The 24,252-nt window shown below is 32.1% G+C and overlaps 1 protein-coding gene across 1 annotated transcript in view; it reads right to left on the bottom strand.

Annotated features, from left to right (window-relative positions):
* Positions 1–5,097: 5,097 nt before the first annotated feature.
* LOC114338702 (protein artichoke) overlaps positions 5,098–24,252 on the bottom strand; it is a 422,944-nt gene continuing 403,789 nt past the window's right edge. The window contains exon 5 of the mRNA XM_050649868.1: positions 5,098–5,746. Coding sequence (XP_050505825.1) covers positions 5,207–5,746 — 540 coding nt within the window. The 3' untranslated portion in view covers positions 5,098–5,206. The remainder of the gene's footprint in view (positions 5,747–24,252) is intronic.

The following is a 24,252-nucleotide window of genomic DNA, read 5'->3' as shown; positions in this document are numbered from 1 at the left end:
CGGATTTATTCACCGCGACAAACGAATCGGAAGAGCCCAAAGACTGCGGCAATCACTCCGCTAGGAGTGTAGATGCAATGATGATGAAATGCAATTATGCATATCCACCCATTTTTATATTACACTTGTACTTTTTTCCTGGCATCATCTCGAACACAATGCAAAAAGTTGCACGTTGATAGGTGCTATATTTAAAAATCGATTTATTCCGGTGTTTTTGGTTCTAAATGCCCTGGGATAAAACTATCATACAGCATAATAATATAGCTCTATAAAAAACCTGCAATGAAAGTTTTAGTTTTTACTAAAATCTGACAAGCTAAGTCATGTAACACTAAATATTTTTGGTATCTTTTTCAAATTCCTGTGGACACTTTGGCTTTTCTAAATTCTACCAACGTGGATGGTTAAATCTAGAAAATGACATCCCTACTACCAGTCTGTCAGTATATTAGTTAATGATATTCTTAAGATCTAACTCCGACCGATTGATTCCACTGACCTGCGTCATTTTTGAGGTCGGTACTTTTATAGGTAGGTAACCTTTTATATCTAATGTTTGCTAAATTCACAAATTCAACTCATTTTTCTTAACCAGAGCAGGTTTATTTACTATTTCAAATTTTCGAAAAGTTAATTGATCGAAATTAATGATAGAGCACAAGAATCCAGCCTGTGGGAGTTTTTGGTCAGTTAAACATAATAACAAGAATTATTATTATGGTTATTGTTTCAAAACAGAGTTACTTTTCAAAATAATATGTACACACAAATTTAGATATTCATTTCAAAATTACACTTGCAACAGCTACTCGTTAATAAAACATCATTTCAAAAACTTTTTGGTGTGTTTTTCACATGTAACGACCCTTTTAAGACACTAACCATAGTCTGCAAGCATATCCACATCACAGCGGTCCTCACTGAACCCTTGCTTTTCACTGCAATCCCCGCAAGTTTCAGGGAAGTGCCCCAAATGTGAGTTGAGAAAGCGCATCTTTACAGATATACGTACGCCAAGAGCATAGAAGATGTAAGGAGTTCCTCTACAACAAACTGATAGTACTGGCTCCTATAGTTGCCCAGAAAATCTTTATAATCGATTTAATGAAAGCTAAGCATTTCTCTCTTTTATCTGGATAGTTTCATCAAATTTAAAGTCTGAATGAGCTCCCTAATCTGTGGGCCATCAAAAATGCGACTTCACTAATACGTGCGAATTTTTCTCTCAGAAAAACAAAGCTGTACTTTTTTCGTGAATTGCTTTTACAAAATTTTTCATAAAAATAGTTAATAGTATGGTCCCGTCCTTTCCTCCAAATCATCTTCTTCTTCAGGCGCCATCTACGCTACGGGGGTTGGCAATCATCGTAGCTATTTTAATTTTTGAGGCCGTAGCTCTAAATAGTTGTTTTGAGCTGGATCCAAACCATATTCTCAGGCTCTCCAGCCATGAAATTTGTCTTCTTCCGATGCTTCTTCTACCATTTACCTTTCCATGCATTATGAGTCGCAGGATGCCATACTTCTCGCACCGCATCACATGTCCGAGATACTGTAGCTTTATTTCTTTAATTGCAAGTTCAACTTCCTTCTCCTTACCTATTCTTCTCAGTACTTCATTGTTCTTAACTCTATCTACCCAGGAAACCCTCATAATTCTTCTATAGGTCCACATTTCAAAGGCGTTAAGTCGTCAAAGACGTCCATGATTCCCCTCCATAGTATAGTACACTGTATACGTAACATTTTGCTAGGCGTACCTACTTTAAGAGCTAATGTTAAATCTCTGCTACATAGGACCTTTTTCATTTTCATAAAATTAGAACTTGCTTTTTCGATTCTGACTTTGATTTCTGCAGTGTAGTCAGTATTTTCTGTTATAAGTGTTCCTAGGTAAGTGTACTTTTTTACTCTTTCAATCTGCTGGCCCTCTTCTATCAAGATTTCGTTAGTATTATGGTTGTTTTTACTAATTTTTAAAAACTTCATCTTTTTGATGTTGTTAGAAAGTCCGTACTCCCTTCTACACCTTACTATTTTACTCATGAGTCTTTCCAGGTCTTGTAAACTATCGGCTATTATTACTGTATCATCTGCATATCTGACGATGTTAACTAAAGCTCCATTTACTCTTATGCCGACTGTGTCATCTTCCAGAGTTTCTAGAATTACTTCTTCAGAATTAGCGTTAAATAAGAGAGGTATGCAGCCTTGCCTGACTTCTCTATTTATTTCCATTTCTTCCGATGTTTCTTTACAAAATACAAATATGCTTTCTTACTGTAGTTTCAGCATTGCAGGCTTTTAACACATGTCTTGCAACATATGTGGGGTGAAAAATTCTCATCTTGCTCACTAATCTTAACACCAAAGTATGCAGGATACATTTGACGTACAAACGGTGTTGATTTTGATATCTAGTCTCATATAATTATTTGAACTTTACCACAAATGCAGCAAGACCAATCGGTATGATTCTTGCACTTTCGATTCATTTTGTAAGAAACACTCAAGTATTGAGTCCAAACAACCTCTAACTCACTGTGCAGCTCAGCATTCCTCGCCTGCCACCATTACTCTCTTACACAGTTGCCATATTTTTCCTCATCCACTATTTCCACTAATAATCTGTGACTAGTGGTAGAAAAGTTCATTTTGTAGGAATGAAATTTACATGAAACCATAAAATCAAAAATCTTCATTCATTGAAATAAATATTTTTGTATTGTACTTTGTACAGTATGTCCCTGTAATTTGTATCCATATGGAAAACTTTTTTATTATTAATTTTACGAAAAAAGTTATTCTTTATAAAAAGTTTTGCATGGTCCAAAACCCAAGATTCAACCATCAGATATAATATTTTATGAATGTTATACAAGGTATGTCAAAAAGTTTGAATTTCACTCAAGAGTAAAGTAGCTTTATTTTTCACAATATTGAAAATTGCTATTATGAAAAGTTGTTTGGAATTAAAAACTATATTTTAATTTGCAAATACATTCTTCTAATTGAAAAAGAATTGAAAAATTATGGATAACTCAACATTATTTTCAGTTACTTCAATTCTGATAATTCTTTTATTACCGTATTAATTTTACGAAAAAAAGTGATTCTTAATAAAAAGTTCTGGATGGCCTAAAACCTAAAATACAACCATCTTATTTCAAATGTTATCAATTTTATACGAGGTATGTCAAAAGTAAAGTACCTTGATTGTTCAGAATATTTCAATTAGAAGGATGTAGTTACATACTGAAACATAGTTTTGAATTCTAAATAGCTTTTCATAATAACAATTTTCGATATTGTGGAAAATAAGCGTATTTTAGTCTTGAGAGAAATTCATATTTTTTGACATACCTGGTATAAAATTGATAAAATTTGACATAAGATACGGAACTCTTTATTAGGAATCACTTTTTTCGTAAAATTTATAATAAAATATTTATCTGAATTGAAATAACTGAAAATAATGTTAGTTATCCATAATTTTTCAAAAAAAAAATTTCAATTAGAAGGATGTAGTTGCATACTAGAATATAGTTTTTAATTTCAAACAACTTTTCATAATAGCAATTTTCAATAGTGTAAAAAATAAAGGTACTTTACCTTTGAGTGAAATTCAAACTTTTTGACATACCTCGTACAATATTCAAAAAATTTGATATTTGATGGTTAAATCTTAGGTTCCGGACCATGCAGAGGTTTTTATGAAGAATAACATTTTTTCATAAAATTAATAATAAAAAAGTTTTCCATGTGGATACAACTTACAGGGACATACTGTATAAATGTACTATACATTTCACACGAGAATTCCTATTCTTAATGTGCCCATCCGTGGCAAATATTGGCATTCATCATGGCAAGCCTTATCTTATTTGTAACAGCGCTGGAAAGCTACACATATTTTGTGTTGAACCGGATTCTGAGCTTCTTAAGCAGGATGTTCTTCTTCTTCCTGGACCTCGCATTTCAAATATTTTTCCGGTTTGTAGGAGGGCATATCTGGCATATTCATTTCACATAATGTGTCCGTAGTATTCCAAATTTCGACATTTGATGTTGGTAATTACCTCTCGGTTCTTCTTCATTCTTCTAAGGACCTCCTCATTTGTGACCCGATCAGTTCACGGAATTTAAGTATTCTCCGATATAGCCACATCTCAAATGCTTCCAATTTTCTGCAGATATCTTCGTTCAAGGTCCACGATTCAACAGAATAAAAAAGACGGAGAACACGTAGCATCGCAGCATTCTTTCATGCCGAGAGAGAGGTTGTGGCTCTAGAAATAGGCCCCCAGTCGGTTGAAGTTGAATCTAGCTTTTCCGTTGCTTGCTCTTATCTCTTGGTTGTTTGTCCAATGTCCATTCTTCATTTATGTATTATGGTGCCGAAGTAGTTGTAGTGCTTCACTCTATCTACAGGGGTTTGGTTGATATAGAGTTAACCATCTTTTATATATTATACAGGGTGTCCCCGAAAATTGTGCGTGCCTTAAAGGTATAGGTAGAAGGCACCATGTAGTACAAAAAAGTCTTAAAACATTTTTTTCTAAACTCAACCGTTTGGCCAACAAACGAAAATACATTTTGGTAGGCAAATTAAAATCTGACAAGTATGTATACAAAATCTAAAGATAGACACATTCACAATTCAAAGATAGTTGCCCCATGGGCCTTTAGTACTTATATTAAACACCGTCTTGCTCCTCAACAAACAAACAAATTCTTGTTTTGTTTGATTTTCACACATAGGGTGGTATAACTATTTTGCAGGTGTCAACTCTCTGACCTACATTCCTGGTGTCAATAACCTAAGTCACAAACAGTTCTTGTACAGTGATGTCAGATTAGTTAATTTTATGAAATTAAATGTCTTTTTCAATGTATCTTTTTAAACGGTTAACTTTAGAAAAAAATGTTAAAGGACATTTTTGTTCTACATTGTTTATTATATCTATACCTTAAAGGAACGCACTATTTTCGTGGACACCCTGTATATTTCACTCGAATATATTTCCTTTGTAATAAAATTAACGTATTAGAAATAATAGCTATTTTTTTTTAACTGTAGATAAAAATATCTGACCTGATAAAATGAGTTATATTTTTGAATTCAGCATGCGCAGATACATATACAAAATCAGCTATAAAACTATTGACCTCACAAAAAAGGTTTGAAACGCAGGCTAGGGTTCTAGTTCAAAACAGTTGTGTTCATATTGGTTATAAAATGCGGATGGCCTCCAGCTTCACCGCTTTGTATAGAAAAGTGTCTGTAAGAAAGATATTCGGGCGGTAAAGGTTGGTCCCTCTTGACTGCTCTTCTTTGCTTCTTAATTTTGAGGTACCCGAGGATCGAAACAAGTCCAACAAACACCACAAAGCCCATACAACAGCCAATAATAAGTCCTAGTCGGCGAGTTAAGATAGATTGAGCACCCATGGAGTGGTCTGGTAACATGCCCATACCTACGTGCATACTGTCGGGCGCTCCCAAAGTGTTGACTTCAGCACAGCGACTGGTGGGGGAGTCAATTAGTAATGGACGTATTATATCAGAAAATATTTCCATATCGTTTGTGTCATTTTCGGGACGTCGTAGATATTGCGGAGCTTCTTTAAAGTTGAAAGCCCAATTTCCTAAGGCTAGAACACAGATGAGATACTTGGTGTCGGGAAAAAGCTTTGAGAGTTTCATGGAACGGGAGAAGCGATCCAACTTTCTGCCTTTAATCTGGAACAAAAGAAAATTATTAATTTTTAGAAACCTCAAAACATATTTATTTAAAATGAATGAATAAATACAGACACCGGCAAAATTAAAGGAACACCTTAAAAATGGGACATGTTTGATGTCTCGGATTTCCTAAAATATTTGGATTTGGGTGATTTTTTTAGTATATAGCCTTATTATTTAACAATATCGGTGTAATAATATTGTTGCTGGACAGGTAAATGTCATTTTATACCGGGTGTAACAATCATTCTGTGTTTTTTCCATAAAGTTTGGAACACCCTGTGGAATATTCTAGCATATATAAAATATTGAAATTAAAACTCGATTGTAGCCTTAGGCTTTCTTAACATTTTCTTTTAGGCTCATTCGCTTATGTTGGATAATAAAAAAGTTAGGTGCTTTAACAACTAGCCACGTTCTTCATCAATACAGGGTGCTTCTAAATAAGTACGACAAACTTTAAGGAGTAATTCTGCATAAAAAATTAATAACCGTTTGCTTTATAAACATATATCCGCAAATGCTTCGTTTCCGAGATACGGGATGTTAAAATTTTTCTTACAAATTGACGATTTATTTATTGCTCTAAAATAGATAGAGATCTGCAAATGAAATTTCATAGGTTTTAAGAAATAGTTAATGCGCATTTTTTGACATACAACTAAGACTTTTATATTCACCATTGGCCTACATACGGGTATAAACATTTTAGATATATCCCGTATATACGCCAATGGTGAATCTAAAATTGTTAATTGTATGTCAAAAAATGCGCAATAACTACCTCTTAAAACCTACCAAATTTCATTTGCATATCTCAATCGATTTTAGAGCAATAAATATATCGTCAGTTTGTAAGAAAAAATTCAATGCACCGTATCTCGAAAACGAAGCATTTGCGGACATTTGTTTATAAAGCAAACGGTCATTAATGTTTCATGCAGAATTACCCCTTAAAGTTTGTCGCACTTATTTAGAAAGAGCCTATATTGATGAAGAACATGACTAGTTGTTAAAGTACCTAACTTTTTTATTATTTAACATAAGTGAATGAATCAAAAAGAAAATGTTAAGAAATCCTATAGCCACAATTTAGTTTTAATTTTAATATTTTATATATGCTAGAATATTCCACAGAGTGTTCCAAACTTTAAGGAAAAAACAGAGTATGATTGTTACACCCGGTATAAAATGACATTTATAGTCGGTTCGCTAAACTCAGACGCAACTGGCTAGATATTTTAGTCGTTAATTTTTTTGTTTTTTGCCAATTTTGCAAAAATTTGCAAAATTACTAACTATTTAGTGATTATTAACTATTTAGTAATTATTTTTTGGCAATTTTACTACAATTGGCAAAATTACCGATTAAAATACCTAGAAAGTTGCGTCTGAGTATAGCGAACAGACTATACCTGTGTGACAACAAGATTATTACACGGATATTTTTAAATCATAAGGCTATAACATACTAAAACAAGCAGAAAATGCGAGCATTATCATAACGAAAACTTTGTTTATTTACGTATTTTAATTCATAATATGGAAAATTGCTATTATGAAAAGTAGTTTAGAATTATTAATTATCTTTTAATGTGCAATTATATAATTCTAATTTAAATATTATGAACTATAAAAGTAGTTTACTCTTGATCATAATTCATATTTTTTATATACCTCGTATAAAATTAATAAGATATTATATTTGATAATTGCATCATAAATCTTAAAACATAAAGAGCTTTTTATGAAGAATAACTTTTCTTCGTCAAATTAAAAATAAAAGAGCTATAAATGAAAATGTTGTTGGTATTCATAATTTGAGAAAAATCTTTTTTCCATTAGAAGGATGTAATTGCACATATCAGACCATAATTTTGTATACCAAACAATATTATTTCATATACTGTCGGTTCGCTAAACTCAGACACAACTGGCTAGTAGTTTTAGTCAATAATTTTGCCAATTTGACAAAAAAAAATAATTATTAATTAGTTAATAATTACTAAATAATTAGTAATTTTGCAAATTTTGGGAAATTCCGCAAAAAACAAAAAAATAACCTACTATAATCGCTAGCCAGTTTTGTCGAGTTTAGCGAACGGACTATATTTTAATTTCATAACAAATCGAACAGTCCATTTATCATAAAGGGGAGGCCGTATACTCGTATAAACCTTTTTAAAGCTGTTAATAAATTATTGCTTTTAAAATATGCTCAAATTGTATTTTTGAACATCTTATTTATTTTATATAATAATTAAAATCACTATCAAATGTCATTGATGTTTTATTAATACTTAATTTCAAATTTAGTTTGACATTCACGAAGTGTCAAACTCAAATGTAAATAACCTATGCTTTGCTTAACAAATCGAGATTAAAAAAAAACTAGCCTACTTACTAGCAACGATTTCAGCTGGACGTGTAGTGTGTCGTCAGAAAATAAAACGATTGTGACGTCACATTTTAGATTTTGAGGTCAATTATCTCGAAGACGGTTAGAAATATCGAAATGCCGTTTTCAGATTTGGATTCAGAAGAAAAAACTACATAAGAATCCATCGATAAATCTGATCTGAGTATTGCAGGAGCGGCAACGCAATAACACACAGACTTTGCGAATTTATAAACGAAATGTTTTAGTTGAAAATTACTCAAATCGGACAACCGGTTTAGTAAATCTGAGACATCAAACGTGTCTCATTTTTAAGGTGTTCCTTTAATTTTTGTGTGTATTAATTTATTCTTCTACTAGTCAACTATGCTCCTTATACAAACTATTAATGTCAATAGTAAATAAACATATCAATAGTAAATACATTAAAATCAAAATATTTTCTAAACATAGATAGTTGTTAGAAATATAAAAATTGGCAAATAGGCTCTGAGTTTTCTCGTCCCACCATAAAAACGTTATAGGTCTGGATCCCGCGTATGAAAAAAAAGTTGATTAATAGCAAGCTGAAAATTTGTTAATAGCTTAAGGGTGTCTAGTCGGATAAACTTTGATATATGGGAATACTGGAACAGGGGCAGTTTTAATTGTGGAACAGGTTAAAAATTTGGAACGGTCACACCACGAAAACGGCACATTTATTTTGTCCGACAGAACAGACTTAAACTCTCCGAACAGAGATTAAACTCTCATGCAAAAATCAGACGGCTATTTATCACCTGTCATAATTCCTGGCATTTGACATATTCTACATGTTCCATTCATTAAAACGCCCATTTGGTGATAAATAGCAATTTGATTTTTGCATGAGAGTTTAATCTCTGTTCGAAGAGTTTAAGTCTGTTCTGTCGGACAAAATACATGTGCCGTTTTCGTGGTCTGACCGTTCCAAATTTTTAACCTGTTCCACAATTAAAACTTCCCCGTTCCAGTGTTCCCATATATCAAAGTTTGTCCGACTAGACACCCTTAAGCAATTAACAAATTTTCAGCTTGCTATTAATCAACTTTTTTTTTCATACGCGGGATCCAGACCCATTATGTTCTGAAGCTAAAACTTTGTTTATGTATATACAAGGTGAATTTTCAGTGCGATATTGGTCGATAATTCCAGTATGGTACAGAATATCCAAAAAATTTAGAATATTGTAAACACTTGGAAAATGTAGCGAATTCTACAGGGTAATTAATAACTACGCGATTTTCACCATATCTGGCTATCGTCCCTTCGTTTAGCCTTCGGACCAATTTCCGAGATTAAGCCATAAGTGAGTTAGACGTCTTGTAAGGACCAGTTATACAGAACCATTTGCCATCTAGAGTAGTCATTCCAGATAAAAGATACTAAAGTAAAAGTGAAACAATAAGGATTGTATGTAATTATTGTAAACAAGGGGTTGTACAAGGTATACAACCCTTTGTTGTCATATTCTAAATTTGAAAAAAAAAATATAGGAAGTAATCAGATTTTTTAACATACCATTCCTATTACAGGCGAGTATTTCATTGGCTAGAATTAGTGACGAGTTTATATGACGTAATTATTACATTTGGCGAGATTGGAAATTGTAACTGACGTTTGTCATAATATTGGAGGTTAAAAAATATAATGTGAAAATATTGTCTTCAGATTATAATCTGTGAAGACGAAATACAGATATATTATTGTTTTAATGCAATTCAATTAAAATATCCGACAATTTGAATCAAAATTCAATCGAGAAACTAAAGTAACAAGGTTTAGTGTGAGACAGTTTTATAGGACAGTTTATATTTTAACCAACTTCACATCTATAAACCAAAAACTTACATAACCTTCTATAGGACAACATGAGTTTGATACTTATAGTACAGATATTTCATCATTGTTTCACACAGACACAGAGAAACAGTGTAGCCGGTAGCTGCTGTGTTAAAGAAATATATTTGTTTTATTTGGCAATAGTGCTTTCCTGTTTGCTCAATTTTCACCATGATGTCAAAAATATTATTATATTTTTTCCTGTGTTAAATCTCTTATTACAACCCTTAACTTTAAATAAGTACCAGGCCAACTCTGTCCTGCCAAGTACCACCTAGTTTATCCTCTCCTAATTACATCCCTTCCAATGAACAATACTTGGACACTTGGAATCTCTCCAGAAGAAAATCCTTCTCTTTTCTCTACGACCTTTCGAAGGGTCAACTCAAGTACCGCTCATCTCTTGACAGTACAGCCTTTCTTTTGGGCTGAAACGAACAATCAAAAGTCTTGCACGAACAGTTAATCCACGAGTGACGGCATACACGATTTCGCAGCAGTCAAAATGCGAGCCACGTGGAACGAGAACAGTCAATTCGTGTGTGACCGGCTTTAGCGCTCGGCACAAGGTTTCACAGTTTGGTAAGACTTTTTAGTCCTGTCGCCAGGGGGGGTACAACGGCCTCCTTAATTCAGATGGACTTACCCAAGTTTTTTTTATATATTTTGACCCATAGAATACGAATTTTTTGGGTAACAGTTGATCCGGATGTCGATAAGATTGTTATAGACAAAGAACTTGAGGAATTACATAACAGCGATTTCTCGCAAAACAAAACATATTTTTGTATTTTTTGGGTCATTCTAAGCAAAAAATATTTCTACAAGTTTTTTCATAGAATGCATAGTTTTCGAGATAACCGCGGTTGAATTTTCAAAAAATCTAAAAATTGCAATTTTTGAACCCGAATAACTTTTGATTAAAAAATAAAGTAGCAATTCTGCTTACCGCATTTGAAAGTTTAAGTCAAATTATATCGGTTTTGATTATTTGCATTGCTAAAAATTAATTTTTTTATTGGTTAACAAAGCTATAAACACATAGTGTTTCCCGTGCCTAATACATGCGTTTTAACGCATGCTACGTAGAAATTGCCTCGCTTGCACTTGTAGCTACTCTACCTACTTGTTCGATTTTAAATGAGAAATCATTGAAAACATCACTCGCGCACTAGGTTTTTATAGCTTTGTTTAACAATAAAATAATAAATTTTTAGCAATGCAAATAATCAATACCGATATAATTTGACTTAAACTTTCAAATGCGGTAAGCAGAATTGTTACTTTATTTTTTAATCAAAAGTTATTCGAGTTCAAAAATTGCACATTTTCGATTTTTTGAAAGTTCAACCGCGGTTATCTCGAAAACTATGCATCCTACGAAAAAACTTATCAGAGCATTTTTTACCTAGAATGACCCAAAAAATACAAAAAGATGTTTTGTTTTGCAAGAAATCACTGTTATGTAATTCCTCAAGTTCTTTGTCTATAACAATGTTATCGATATCCGGATCAACTGTTACCCAAAAAATTCGTATTCTGCGGGTCAAAATATATGAAAAAAACTTGGGAATGTCCATCTGAATTAAGGAGGCCGTTGTACCCCCCCTGGCGACAGGACTATTTTATGTACATATGAATATTGTCTGTATAAAACCTTATATATTCCAACTTAAACCTAGCAATCCTCATAACTACAGTCCACATATCATATCCTCTGAGAGTATATTTATACTCTCACATATGTACAAGCTTTATCGTACACTGCTAAATTTGACAGTAGCGAAAAAACTAATATGCTTCTTTTCATGAGCATTTTTCAGTGTGTCACAAATGATAGAAAAAATGGTAACTACGTGATATTATACATTTTAGTTGTTCTGTAGCTATTTCCTTGTGGCATTTTTATAATTAAGTATTTTCGATGGGAAATAAGCCACAGTTTTACTAAAAAATGAATTTATTAACGTTTCGATGCCCAAGTGGGGTGTCGTTGTCAAAATACAAAATAATACTAAATAAACAAAAATGTTGTTGCCTAGTAAAAAAAAATTCTTCTAATAATTTATTTAACCTGACTCATTTATATCGGCAATTCAGGCATATATTATACATTTTAAAGTAGAAGACTTTAAATATAAAATGATATTGCCAATATTGGCAATATCACTTTAAAGTTTTCTACTTTAAAATGTATAATACATGCCTGATTTGCCGATAAAAATGAGTCAGATTAAATAAATTATTACAAGATTTTTTTTTACTAGGCAACATTTTTGTTTATTTAGATTATTTTGTATTTTGACAACGACACCCGACTTGGGCGTCGAAACGTTAATAAATTCATACATTTTAGTGACATGACATTCTAGTTAAATCTGACAGTTGTCACATTTTATTTGCAATTTGGCACAAAAACAAATCAATTTTGTTTATTGCATTTATAAAATGGTATTTTCTTTGATTTGTATAGTCCCATAAATTGTTCAGATTATATTCGTAGATCGTGACCCGTCAAAATAGCCCGGTCAAAACAGCCCCGTCAAAAAAGCCCCGTCAAAATAGCCCGGACACAAAATAGCCTCGACAAAATAGCCCGCAAACAAAATAGCCCCGACAAAATAGATCGCACACAAAATAGTCCCGGTCAAAACAGCCCCGGCTAAAATAGCCCCGGCTAAAACACCTCCAATAAAAAGTTTTATCTTTTAACGGAGTACCATTTATTTTAAATTACTATTCTAATTGGGAAATAAGCCACAATTTACTTAAAAAAAATTATTTTATTAACGTTTCGACTTCCACTTTGGACGTCGTTGTCAAAATATAATATATTAATAAATTAAACAAAAATGTTGTTGCTCAGTAAAAAAAATTCTTCTAATAATTTAATTTCATCTGACTCATTCATATCGTCCATTCAGACGTACAGTATGGTGCAAATGGAAGGAATAAATTCGTTATTTCGTAAACCCGCGACCTTAATGAAAAATCCTGAAATAGATCGATTTTTTTTTCAATTACGATATTCTGTTATATATTTCATATTAGTGACGTCATCCATCTGGGCGTGATGACGTAATCGATGATTTTTTTAATGAGAGTAGGGGTCGTGTGCTAGCTCATTTGAATGGTTATTTAATTCTCTATTTAGTAATATAAACAATTACATAATTATTTATACAAGGTGTCAAAAAACTTTTTTTAGTTTAAATTATTTGACAAAAAAAGAAGAATGTATGTAATTTATTTAATATAAAATGCATTTTACTCTTGCCGGAAAACAGAAAAAATGTTTATATCACAAATAAACATTGATTTTCGCTTAAATTAAATGTTCAAACTTCCAAGAGGCAGAGAAGACAGGACTCGAGTTCTCTGAAAAGACCATTTTTATTTAATGTGGTTAAGATTTAGTTAAGATGTGAATAGAGGATAATTACCATTTCCGAAAAAATGAATTTTTAAGGGATTATTTCATGATGAATTCTGAAGGGAGCTTTTTCTCGGGACTATTTGGTCGGCGCTATTTTGTCGGCGGGCTATTATTCCGCGGCTATTTTGTCTGCATGCTATTTTGTCGGAGCTATTTTGTGTGAGGGATATTATGTCGGGGCTATTTTCTCGGAGCTTTTTTGACGGGGCTATTTTGACGGGGTACCTTCGTAGATATATTATATTATTCGCAAATTATTTTATTTTCAATTATAGCGCCATCTATTGACAACTAGTACAAATGTTATAAATATCACCGACGAAATGTAATCAACGACGTGCGTTTTTTCTGTCACATACAATTTAATGCGTAAGAAAGAAATCGAAAAACTGTGACGCGCTGAAAGATCCTCATGAGAAAAAGCATATATTGTCCGTCCGCTCTAACTTTTCCCATGCGTCACGACTTATTTTCAAACAAATTAAGACAAAATCTAAAGTGAAACGAACGTCGATGTGTATATACATTTTGTATACTTATACCGTTGATTGATAAATACAGTATATTTATCAGTCAACGCTTATACTATATACTACACACATCGACGTTCGTTTCATTTTAGGTTTTGACTTAATTTGTTTAAAAATAAGTCGTGACGCATGGGAAAAGTTAAAGCGGACGGACTATATGAGGAAAACTGTGTTGAATTTGTTTGCTGTCAAGTTTGTATCAGTGGGTTATGATGTTATTAAATCTATGACGTGCACGTCTAATTGTTTGAATTGGACCATATCTCTAAAATTATTCTTTTCATGATTCCTCAAAAATACTATGAGTATATGACTTTGTTTGATTAAACAATTATTGTACTATAAGAAACGAAACAAAAAATCACTTACACATTGTGAAAATATAATTTTTTTATATAATAAAAATCTTTATAGCGATTACGCAAATAATGAAACATTTAGAAAGACTGATTCTGCAAGCGCCGAAAATAAACTCTTATTTGTTTTTTAACCTTTTCAGTTATATTTTCTGAGCGAAATATTGAATGATTCATTATTTTCCTAAATTTAAGTATCAAGTGGTATTAAAAGCGGCGAATGAGCATTCGATGAAAAATTATTTTCTTAAACTCTACAAAAACCCCACAAACAGTTTTTTACCACAAATTGGGCATTCAGAATAAACCAGAACGAAAATAAAATTAGAAAAGTTCACAGACTGGTTTTTACAGCCCAAAAATTAAAAGTTGAGAGAGATCATAGACGAGTTAAAAATATCAGAAGCGAGTGTATTTGCAATTTTGTAGGAATATTTGTAGTCGACGCAATAAAGCACTGAACCTCTCCAATTTTTGAGGTAAGGCCGATTTTAGTATTTTATTGCTTCGTCTATTGCAATAAAATGTTGTTTTTTAAGTGACTGTCGCCTGTACTGTCGTGCTAAGCCCAAAGGCGGGAACTGATTTTTTATCGAAAATGAGATTTTTGTATTTTTAGGTAGAACAGGGTATTTAGTATATATTTATAAATTCTTTGGAGTTGTAGAAGCATTATATTTTGAATAAAATTGCAATTTTGTTAGCGGTATCTACACTTTTCAGTTAAAATACTAAGCCATTTGGCGGCAAAAGTTAAATACTATGGCGTTTTGACGGTATCTGCTACAGTTGCCGTCCATATACCTTAGCATATGGCACTTACTGCTAATCTACTTTCAAGAATGCTACGCCTACATTTTGAAACCGCCAAATCGCCTTAGTATTACAAAGTAAATTCGGCCTAACTTTACAAGGTTAAATTATTGTGTTAGTTAAAAGAGTTATGTTAGTAAAAGAAATAATTAGCAAGGATGGTAAGAACTTTTCGAGATTATCATATCTATTGAAATGTATTTTCATTTTTGTTTATAGTATTTCAAGAATTAACCAATTATGTTGTCCTAAACAATATGAATCTGCGCCAAGTGGATAATTTATATCCTGAATTAGGCAGTAAGATATTTTCATATTTAAAAAATATGTCTTTTTTTAATTCGGTTTTAAAAACTTAATAATATATCCACACGCTGTCCACTAGGGTGGAACGAAAAATTCGAAGTCATTATTTTTTATGGGGCTAGTGCGAAAAAGTTGTGTTTTGATGTATAATAAAACTGTAAGAAATCTTTTTTGTATTGGACCCTATCTTCAGGTTCCATTTTAAATTTACATTTTTGGGAATAACAAAAAAAAATATTATTTTAAAAAATTATTTTTTTATCAGTTCTTTGAATCTAAATAATTGTTTTATGATACAATATATATTTTAAGATTGGAAGTCTGATTTTGTGTTAAAAAACGGCATATTTCTAGACTGCAACCTTGAACGAATAAAGCCATTCCTTGATTCTGGTCCACAAACAGCAGCTGACGCTTCAGTTACTAACTTAACAGTTCTTTCCACGGATTTTGTATGACAAGGGCAGTTTAAAATCTCTATGTTGTTGTAATTCCCAAAATCAATCACATCCTTACATCTTCATTGGAAATATGTTTTAGCAAAGAAGGAGCTGTAACTTTGCATCCAGAAACAGAAATTAAGTCATTATAATCTGCAACACTAAAATTTAATGTTGGTATTTTGAATTTTCGGATCTTTTTTCTTTCTGACTTTCTCTAGCTTTCGGCACTCTGAGTAGTCCTAGCTCCCGTATATGTTTTTGTTCATCTTTCATCATACCGAGTAATACATTTTCGGGATGGGAAAAATAAGCATTCCTTTGGATAACTGCATCGACAATTTTTCTTTGGTCAACTGGTAGAAATCGTGAATAATGGATCATTCGCCATAAATGTTTTGAACCATCAGAACAGCTAGGATACAGTTTTATATAAAACCAAACTGGTGCATTCACTTTTTGGATGAACCTTACTAACATAATTAATTGGAGGCTGGGACATTCAGTTCCAACATACAATCGAAGCAAACGATTATCAACTGTCAGCTACCTTGCGTGTGATATTTTCCCAGCTTTTTTAAGGCTCAAATCGTTAGGACATTTTCCCGCAGCAACTGCATGACTGATTTGGTACAAGTACTTTTGATCGGTACTAAGGTCTGTTGTTTCTAATAATATTGCTAGGTTGTTTTCTATTGCTACACAATCGACAACAGCCTTCTCTTCACAGCGTTCTAGAAGTTTCCCTATTAGCCTGAAAAACCAAGTGGTCCACTGGTGCGTCCATCTAACTGTTGAATTAAATGACGTAGAGGTAGCTCATTGTGAAGTGCCGCAGTATTTGTGACGTAGACGGTTGGACTCTAACTGTTGACAAAGGAGCGATGAATTCTTCTTCATGATCATCTACATCAGAAGAATTTGAGTCGGACAAGCTGCTACTTATGAAAGGATTAGAGGAATCTACGGTACATGCTTTAAGAACAAATTCGTCACTATTATATTTTTGAGAACTTGCCTTTGCCTTCATGGTTCTTTCCATTTTCTTCCTTATTGCTGCAGATGCTGCAATATCCACTAGTCCAAATGCCATTTTCGACAGGATCGTTGATCTTGAAGGAAACTTAGCTCATTTTGTGGTAATTTGCACAGAGATCCAGTCATGTTGCACTTGCAAGACGCGATATTCAATAACTTTTAACACTCCTTTCGAAACTGGCAAATCTTTTATATTTATGAATCAGATGCTTGCTGAGTTGTTGTGTACCTATCGCTTAAGATTTTGATACTCTGTATAAAATCATATCTTGAATGCACTTATGCGATAATGTTGGAATAGAAGCTTTTATTCATATTTGTTCTACTTTCGTTGCAACAGCATTCAAGACGTCGGCGATAGATGGATCTTTATTATTTTTTTTCAACAAAAATAATTTTTTTGTTTTTCATTTTTCAAATCCAATATGAAACCTCAAGATATTTTTTTATTTCAAAATGCTCTCGCACCAATTGTTTTCATCACCTGACACAACTTTTAAATGATAGCCAGAAGAATTTTTCTTTTCTTTTATTTTTTTGACCTTTTTCGTTCCACCCTACTGTCCACAAACATTTTTAGAAAAAGAGACTTAAAATATTTTGTTTTTTTAGAAAATCAATTAGAGTCGAGTAAGAGTTGTGAAACACGAGGTGAAACCACTGAAGACAATATTGTAGAAAGAGAAAAATTTATTGTAAAGCAATTACAAGAGGTGGAAAAACATTATGTCCAGCCTGTACAGGCGCAAGGTTTGTTTCATACTTAAAGTTTTCTGTATGTTTAAACCCTTTGTTGGTCGTACATGGGATTAGCAGTCCCATTGATTGCATTTTTTTTGTTTAAATACAAGCTATTATCATTGTTTAACTAGACAATGTCTAGTACTTAGTCTAGTTATGCAATGCTATTACAGATACGAGATTGTAGATTTGGGATATCTTTACTTAATCTTTTGAGAATCCTTTACCTTAGTTTTATACAAAAACGCTGGTTTTATTCCTTTATAAATTTTCTAAGAATGCGTCAGGTACCTGGATAATGATCCAAAAATTAGTTTGCATATTTTAAAAATCTTATATATCCCATAATTAGGTATTTTTCGGTCTAAAAGACAATGTCATCATATTTTAATCATAACATATAACTAGTTTGTACAATACAACTAATAAAATGTTAAAATTTGCCCTAATTACTGTAAGTAATGGTATTTAGCCGAATATAATATTGTGAAATACCCAATAATACAACAATGCATAATAATATTAGGGTAGGTCTCGGCGATCATAAAAATCTTAAAAGCTCTATAACAACCTGTCGTAAAATAGCAAACCTTTGTCGCTAAGAAACAAAATAAAAATAGCTGAGAAAGTCAAAAGTATGGTTTACAATCACATTCACAGTTTTGAAGAATTCTTTAAAACGCTTAACCTCAGCAGGTGTTTAAACATCTATAACAATCTGAATGGATTCTGTTTTTTCCTAGTACATATAAGTACAGTTCTGCCCAAATTATTAGATGCACTATAAAAGATTTTATAAAAAATGTTAATTATGAGGTAATACCATTGTAATATTAAATAGGTGTTGTGTATGTACCGGACACAAGGTATGTTGTTCGGTTGTCTATTAAATTGTCTATATTGAATCACAAATGGAACATTAATATTAATGAACCAATATAATATATTATATATTATAACATATTATGTATTTATTGACTATTGAAAGAAAACAGATATAACGACAACTAAATATTGTCAATTTGTTGTTGTCATATTGTGGCTCAACAAAATAATAACAATAATAACAATAATAACAAATAATAATAATAATAATTTAATAAACTGTAATACACAGAAAAGCTTTTTATTTCATATCAATCACAACTGTAAACCACATACCGCTAATAGGCTTAGTTTTATAGTAAGTTTTGATAAAACGTTTTAGCGGTATCTACCTCTTTTTATATAAAACTTTGTTTTAAAATATAATTAATGGTTCCCTTAATAAACTGGGGCATATATGCATGCATTAAAACTATTAGCTAGTCCATAAATCCCTAACGGGCCAAAATTTTAGCATTCAATTTTGAAATCGATTTTGCCACCATTTTATCAAATGTTAGTTACCGCCTTTGGGCCTAGCACGGCAGTATAGTCCGTCCCACCTTGACTTTACAGTGTAGGGAACATAGGCAATTCAGTTCTTATATGAGAGTTTTTGGCACGATGATGCCGATTTTATCAAAAAGTATTTGTAATCGAACATTAGAGAGATTAAATTAAAACTGTTTTAGAAAGACAATCTACAAATTTAGGATTCGTATGCGTTCAAGTTTATTTGATATACTATAGTTATTACGCATATGAATCTTAAAATTGTAACCCGTGTTGAGCTGCCCTCCCCCCCCCACTTGCAAAAATCAAAAAACAAATAGCCCTGATTTATGAGCTATTTATGAGCTTTCATATTCCGCAAACTAAAAATTTTGAGCTCGTTCCACTGAGCAGGAATTTAATACTTTATTGGGGGGGGATGAGTCAGCCCCCCCACTACTTAAAAATAGGAATATTGAATCGGTTTTTGCGGCAGAATTACGAGCTATTTATGAGCTCTTGAAATTATATAGTTTAGATTTTTGAGCTCATCCCCTTCACCCCCAAACAACCCTTTAATTGATTTAACTTAAGAGAAAAATGCTGAGAAAACTTAAAATATATCGTATTACGGATATAATTCCTATAGCTTATATAGTCTAAGAATAAACTATTAAATAACGTGCATTTCGATTATTGAGCTACAACCCCTTCGCAAGAAAACCACCCTATCTTCCCGGCTTAAGAGAAAGTTGTACTTAAAATGCATTTAAATAATTATTTGGCGACTACATATCATTTAATAATTTATGAGATTCCAAATTACGCGCATTTAGATCAGTAAATTGCAATTTTTTTTGTATAGTGCAGTTACTGAAGGTAAAAATCAACGATTACCTTCAATTTCGGTGAACCTTCATCGATTTTCACGAAAATTGGTCAGTGGTTAGAGGATACGTCAAGAAACAAAGGTGACATGGTACCATCTTGCGCCTTTACCCTGAAGGTGGATACCGCCCCTTCTCGGGGGTGAAAATTATTTTATAAAAAATAATTGCACAAATCAATAAAAGAACAAATTAAAAGCAAAATTTATTATATAAAGTTATTAAAATAAGTCAATACTTTTTAAGTTATTAAAGATCAAAGATTTTAATTATTCGTGAAAAAAAATGCATGTTTTGAAGCGGTTTTTCGTAAATCACTGAAAAACTGTAAGTTTTTACAAAAAAGTTAATAGTAGTTTAATTCGTATAGCTTATATTCTAAGAATAAACTCTTAAATCACACGCCTTTCGATTAAAGAGCTACAACCCCTTCGCAACAAAACCATCCCATATTCCCGGCTTAAGAGAGTTGTACTTAAAATAATTTAAATTAATTATTTGGCGACTACATATCGTTTAATAATTTAGGAGCTCGCAAAATATACGCATTTTAATTATTGAATTGCCATTTTCTTTCTATAGTGCAGTCACTGAAGGTAAAAATCAACTATGACCTTCGATTTCGGTAAATCTCCATTCATTTTCACGAATTGACAATAAGAACTTGCGGTATTAGCCTGGGGTATATGTCACCCCTTCTCGGGGGTGAAAATTACCTTATTAAAAATAACCCCACAAATCGAGAGAGGGACCAATTGTAAGCAAAATTTGTTATATAATGTTATTAATAAATCAATACTTTTGAGTTATTAAAGATCAAATATTTTAATTTTTGTGAAAGAAAATGCATGCTTTAAAGCGATTTTTCATAAATAACTCAAAAACTGTAAGTTTTACAAAACAATATAATAAATTGCTTACTTGAAAAACCCTTTAATGTTAATTTAAAGTAAGTTATTGGTAATTTAATGTATATTTTTTTCTGCGACTGTTCAAATCTAAGGATTCAAGCTTAAATAGCGGGAAAGAGATGCATTTTATAACACTTAGGTACTAAATACTTGTCAAAGTATTTAGAAATACCTATCAAAAATGAGCTCCAGAAAAAGTTGATAGCATCAAAATCCGCTCACCAATAACCTTTCTCAAAGAGTTTTAATTTAATCTCTCTAATGTTCCAATACAAATTATTTTTCATAAAATCGGCATCACCGCGCTAAAAACTCTCATATAAGAACTGAATTGCCTATATTTTCTATACTGTAAAGTCAAGGTGGGAAGGACTTTTTACATTTTTGAACCCAATATGTGACAATGGATAAATCTATAGATATATCTAAAACTTTTTCTTGAAGTTAAAACCGTGGAACTTGAAATAATTGTCAAAAAGCGAAAAGCAATTAATATTGCTACTCCTACTCGTTTAAATTCAGTGTTCAAGCTACCAAGAGGCAGATGGGTGGCAGCTTTAATATTGAATTTAAGCGAAAAGAAATGTTTATTTATTATAAAAACATTTTTTCTCTTTTATGAAAGCAGAAAAAAAGTGTTTTGAGTTAAAATTTTATTTTTAGTTTTTAAATCAGTGTTAAATTAAATTGAGTTAAAATTTCTCTTGGTTCAGAATCTAAAAGAAACACGAAGAATAGGACTTTGTTCAGCATTTTTTTGTTCAGCTTTGTAGGACATTTGAGGCTGAATGTGATGACGAGATATTTTTATATACTTATGGGCCATTCCCAGAAAATATAGTCATTAAATTATAAAATTCTGTATATTATAATACAGGGTGTCTCAAAAGTAGCGGAACGGTAAAATATTTCGCGAAATAAACATCGGTCCGAAAAACTGAAAAATACGTGTTCAATCAATTTCAAAAATCTATCGAATGACACCAAACACGACCTCGTAGTACACCCCCTGGAGGTGGGGTGGGGGTAACTTTAAAATCTTAAATGAAAACACTCAGATTTTATTGTAGATTTGGATTCCTTACGTAAAATAAGTAACTGTTATTACAGACATTTTTTAAATTGTGAATAGATGGCGCTACAATCGGAAAACTCGATTTATCCAAATACCATAGGTAAATTATAGAGACGGTATAATATCTCGAGAAATACACTTTCAATTAAAAAACCAAAAGATACGTATTTAATATTTTTCAAAAACTTATGGAATAATACCAAACATAACTTTCCACCTCACCCCCTGGACGTGGGGTGGGGGCTAACTTTAAAATCTTAAATAGGAACCCCCATTTTTTTATTGTAGATTTGTATTCCTCATGAAAAAATAAGTAACATTTATTGGAAACATTTTTTAGAATTGGTGATAGATGGCGCTCTATTCGGAAAAATACCATTTATTAGCGCCATCTATCGACAATTCTAAAAAATGTTTCGTATAAATGTTACTTATTCTATCTATTTAAAATTTTAGAGTTACCCTCACCCCACCTCCAGGTTGTGGAGTGGGGGTAGTATTTGGTGTCATTCGATAGGTTTTTGAAAAATATTAAAGTAATATATTAATATATTAAATATTAAAATAGTAAAGTATTTTTTGGTTTTTCATTTGAAAGTGTATTTATTGTGATATTAGACCGTTTCTATATTTTACCAATGGTATCACGATAAATGGCTTTTTCCGATTATACCGCCATCTATTCAAAATTTGAAAAATCTCTCGAATAAATTTTGTATACAGTGGAACCCCGATAAGTCGGCCCCCGATAACCCGGAAGTCCGGCTAACCCGGACCGATTTTCATCAGATAAACATTTAGATTCTCAATATTTTGTATTTTTCAATTTAATTGTGGCTTATTTCCAATCAAAATAGTTAATTATCAGACAAACTTTTCAACAATAAAAATGTATGTAATATAATATTTGAGAGATAATGTGTATATGTGTATGACTAAAATGACTCATAGCACACGCCGCATAAACAACAGCCACCTGTCTGTAGTATCTATTCCTTTTTATTTCAAACTGTCAGCATTGTTTAGGAAATACTATTTAAAAAATTATTTTATAAACAATGGTCTTTAGTATTGTGTGTCTTGTATTGTTCGTTTCCATTTGCTTACGTTTGGGTTTGGTGTTTTTTTTAGTAATTTTAATGAATAGGTACTGTGCATATTTATAAATATATTTCATGTTATTTCAATTCTAACGGAGTTTATCTGTAAGTATACCGTATTTTATTAATTTTTACCATATTCTCCGGCTATCTCGGATTTTCGATAACCCGGATTGGTCGCGGTCCCGATTAATCCGAGTTATCGAGGTTCCACTGTACTTTTATATAAGGAATCCAAATCTGCAATAAAAACTGGGGGTTTCCATTTAAGTTTTTAAAATTACCCCCACCACACCTCCAGGGAGCGGAGTGGGGGGTCGTGTTTGATGTCATTCGATAGATTTTTGAAATTTATTGGACACGTATTTTTCAGTTTTCTGATCCGATGTTTATTTCGCGAAATATTCGACCGTTCCGCTACTTTTGTGACACCCTATATAAAAATCTCGCTTTACATGTTTGTCCACGCTATTATCGGAAACTACTGAATCGATTCCAGTGAAATTTTGTGAAAGTGTATTTTTTGATACAACTCAAGCGACAGGATATTCATTACCTCGATAAAAACTCGATAAATCACAATCAAAAAATGAAAAAACCTTGTATTTTTTAACTGTAGGTACTCAACCAAACTTGGCAAACCAAAATGTAATTCCAACAAATGGCCAACAAACTTGATTCATACATTTCATCCTACTAATAGCCGAAAAATTAATGATTTCGTGGCTATTTCCTTTCTTTCATTTCTTAAATTACAATTTTTTTTTCGAAGGTTCTGTATAATACGCTTATATTATATAATACTACTGAACCACAAAAACTTCGTAAGTTATTGCTGCCCTGGCTTCCTTTAACAAACATAACATTGTAAGAACCAATACACGTGAAAAGTTGATAACGCACAAAACTTTTCGGTCGTTTATTTCTTTTATTCTTGATTACTAACACAAATAACGAAACAAAGGGAAACTCTCAATAAACCGATTGACACAGCATTCAGTTTATCGAAATCAACACAAAAGTATTTCAGTGAAAAGATAAGTTACGCAAACCCACTAAAGACATTTTTTCTTTACCAAACAAAAGAAACAAAAGACTGACAGTGAATTGTGGCTAACGATTATTTTGGCTGTGCATTAATGCCTAACTTCCCAATTCCCAAAAGTTTTATATCTTCATCGTACTTTTTTACTTTTGACAGAAGGAAAGATGAATACTTTTCACGAGAATTTAAAAAGAATATTTTTAATGGGAT

Source organism: Diabrotica virgifera, chromosome 4 (genome assembly GCF_917563875.1).
Source record: "Diabrotica virgifera virgifera chromosome 4, PGI_DIABVI_V3a".
NCBI lineage: Eukaryota > Metazoa > Arthropoda > Insecta > Coleoptera > Chrysomelidae > Diabrotica > Diabrotica virgifera.
Note: the sequence above shows the minus strand (reverse complement) of the source record. Positions and strands in the feature narration are given on the sequence as shown.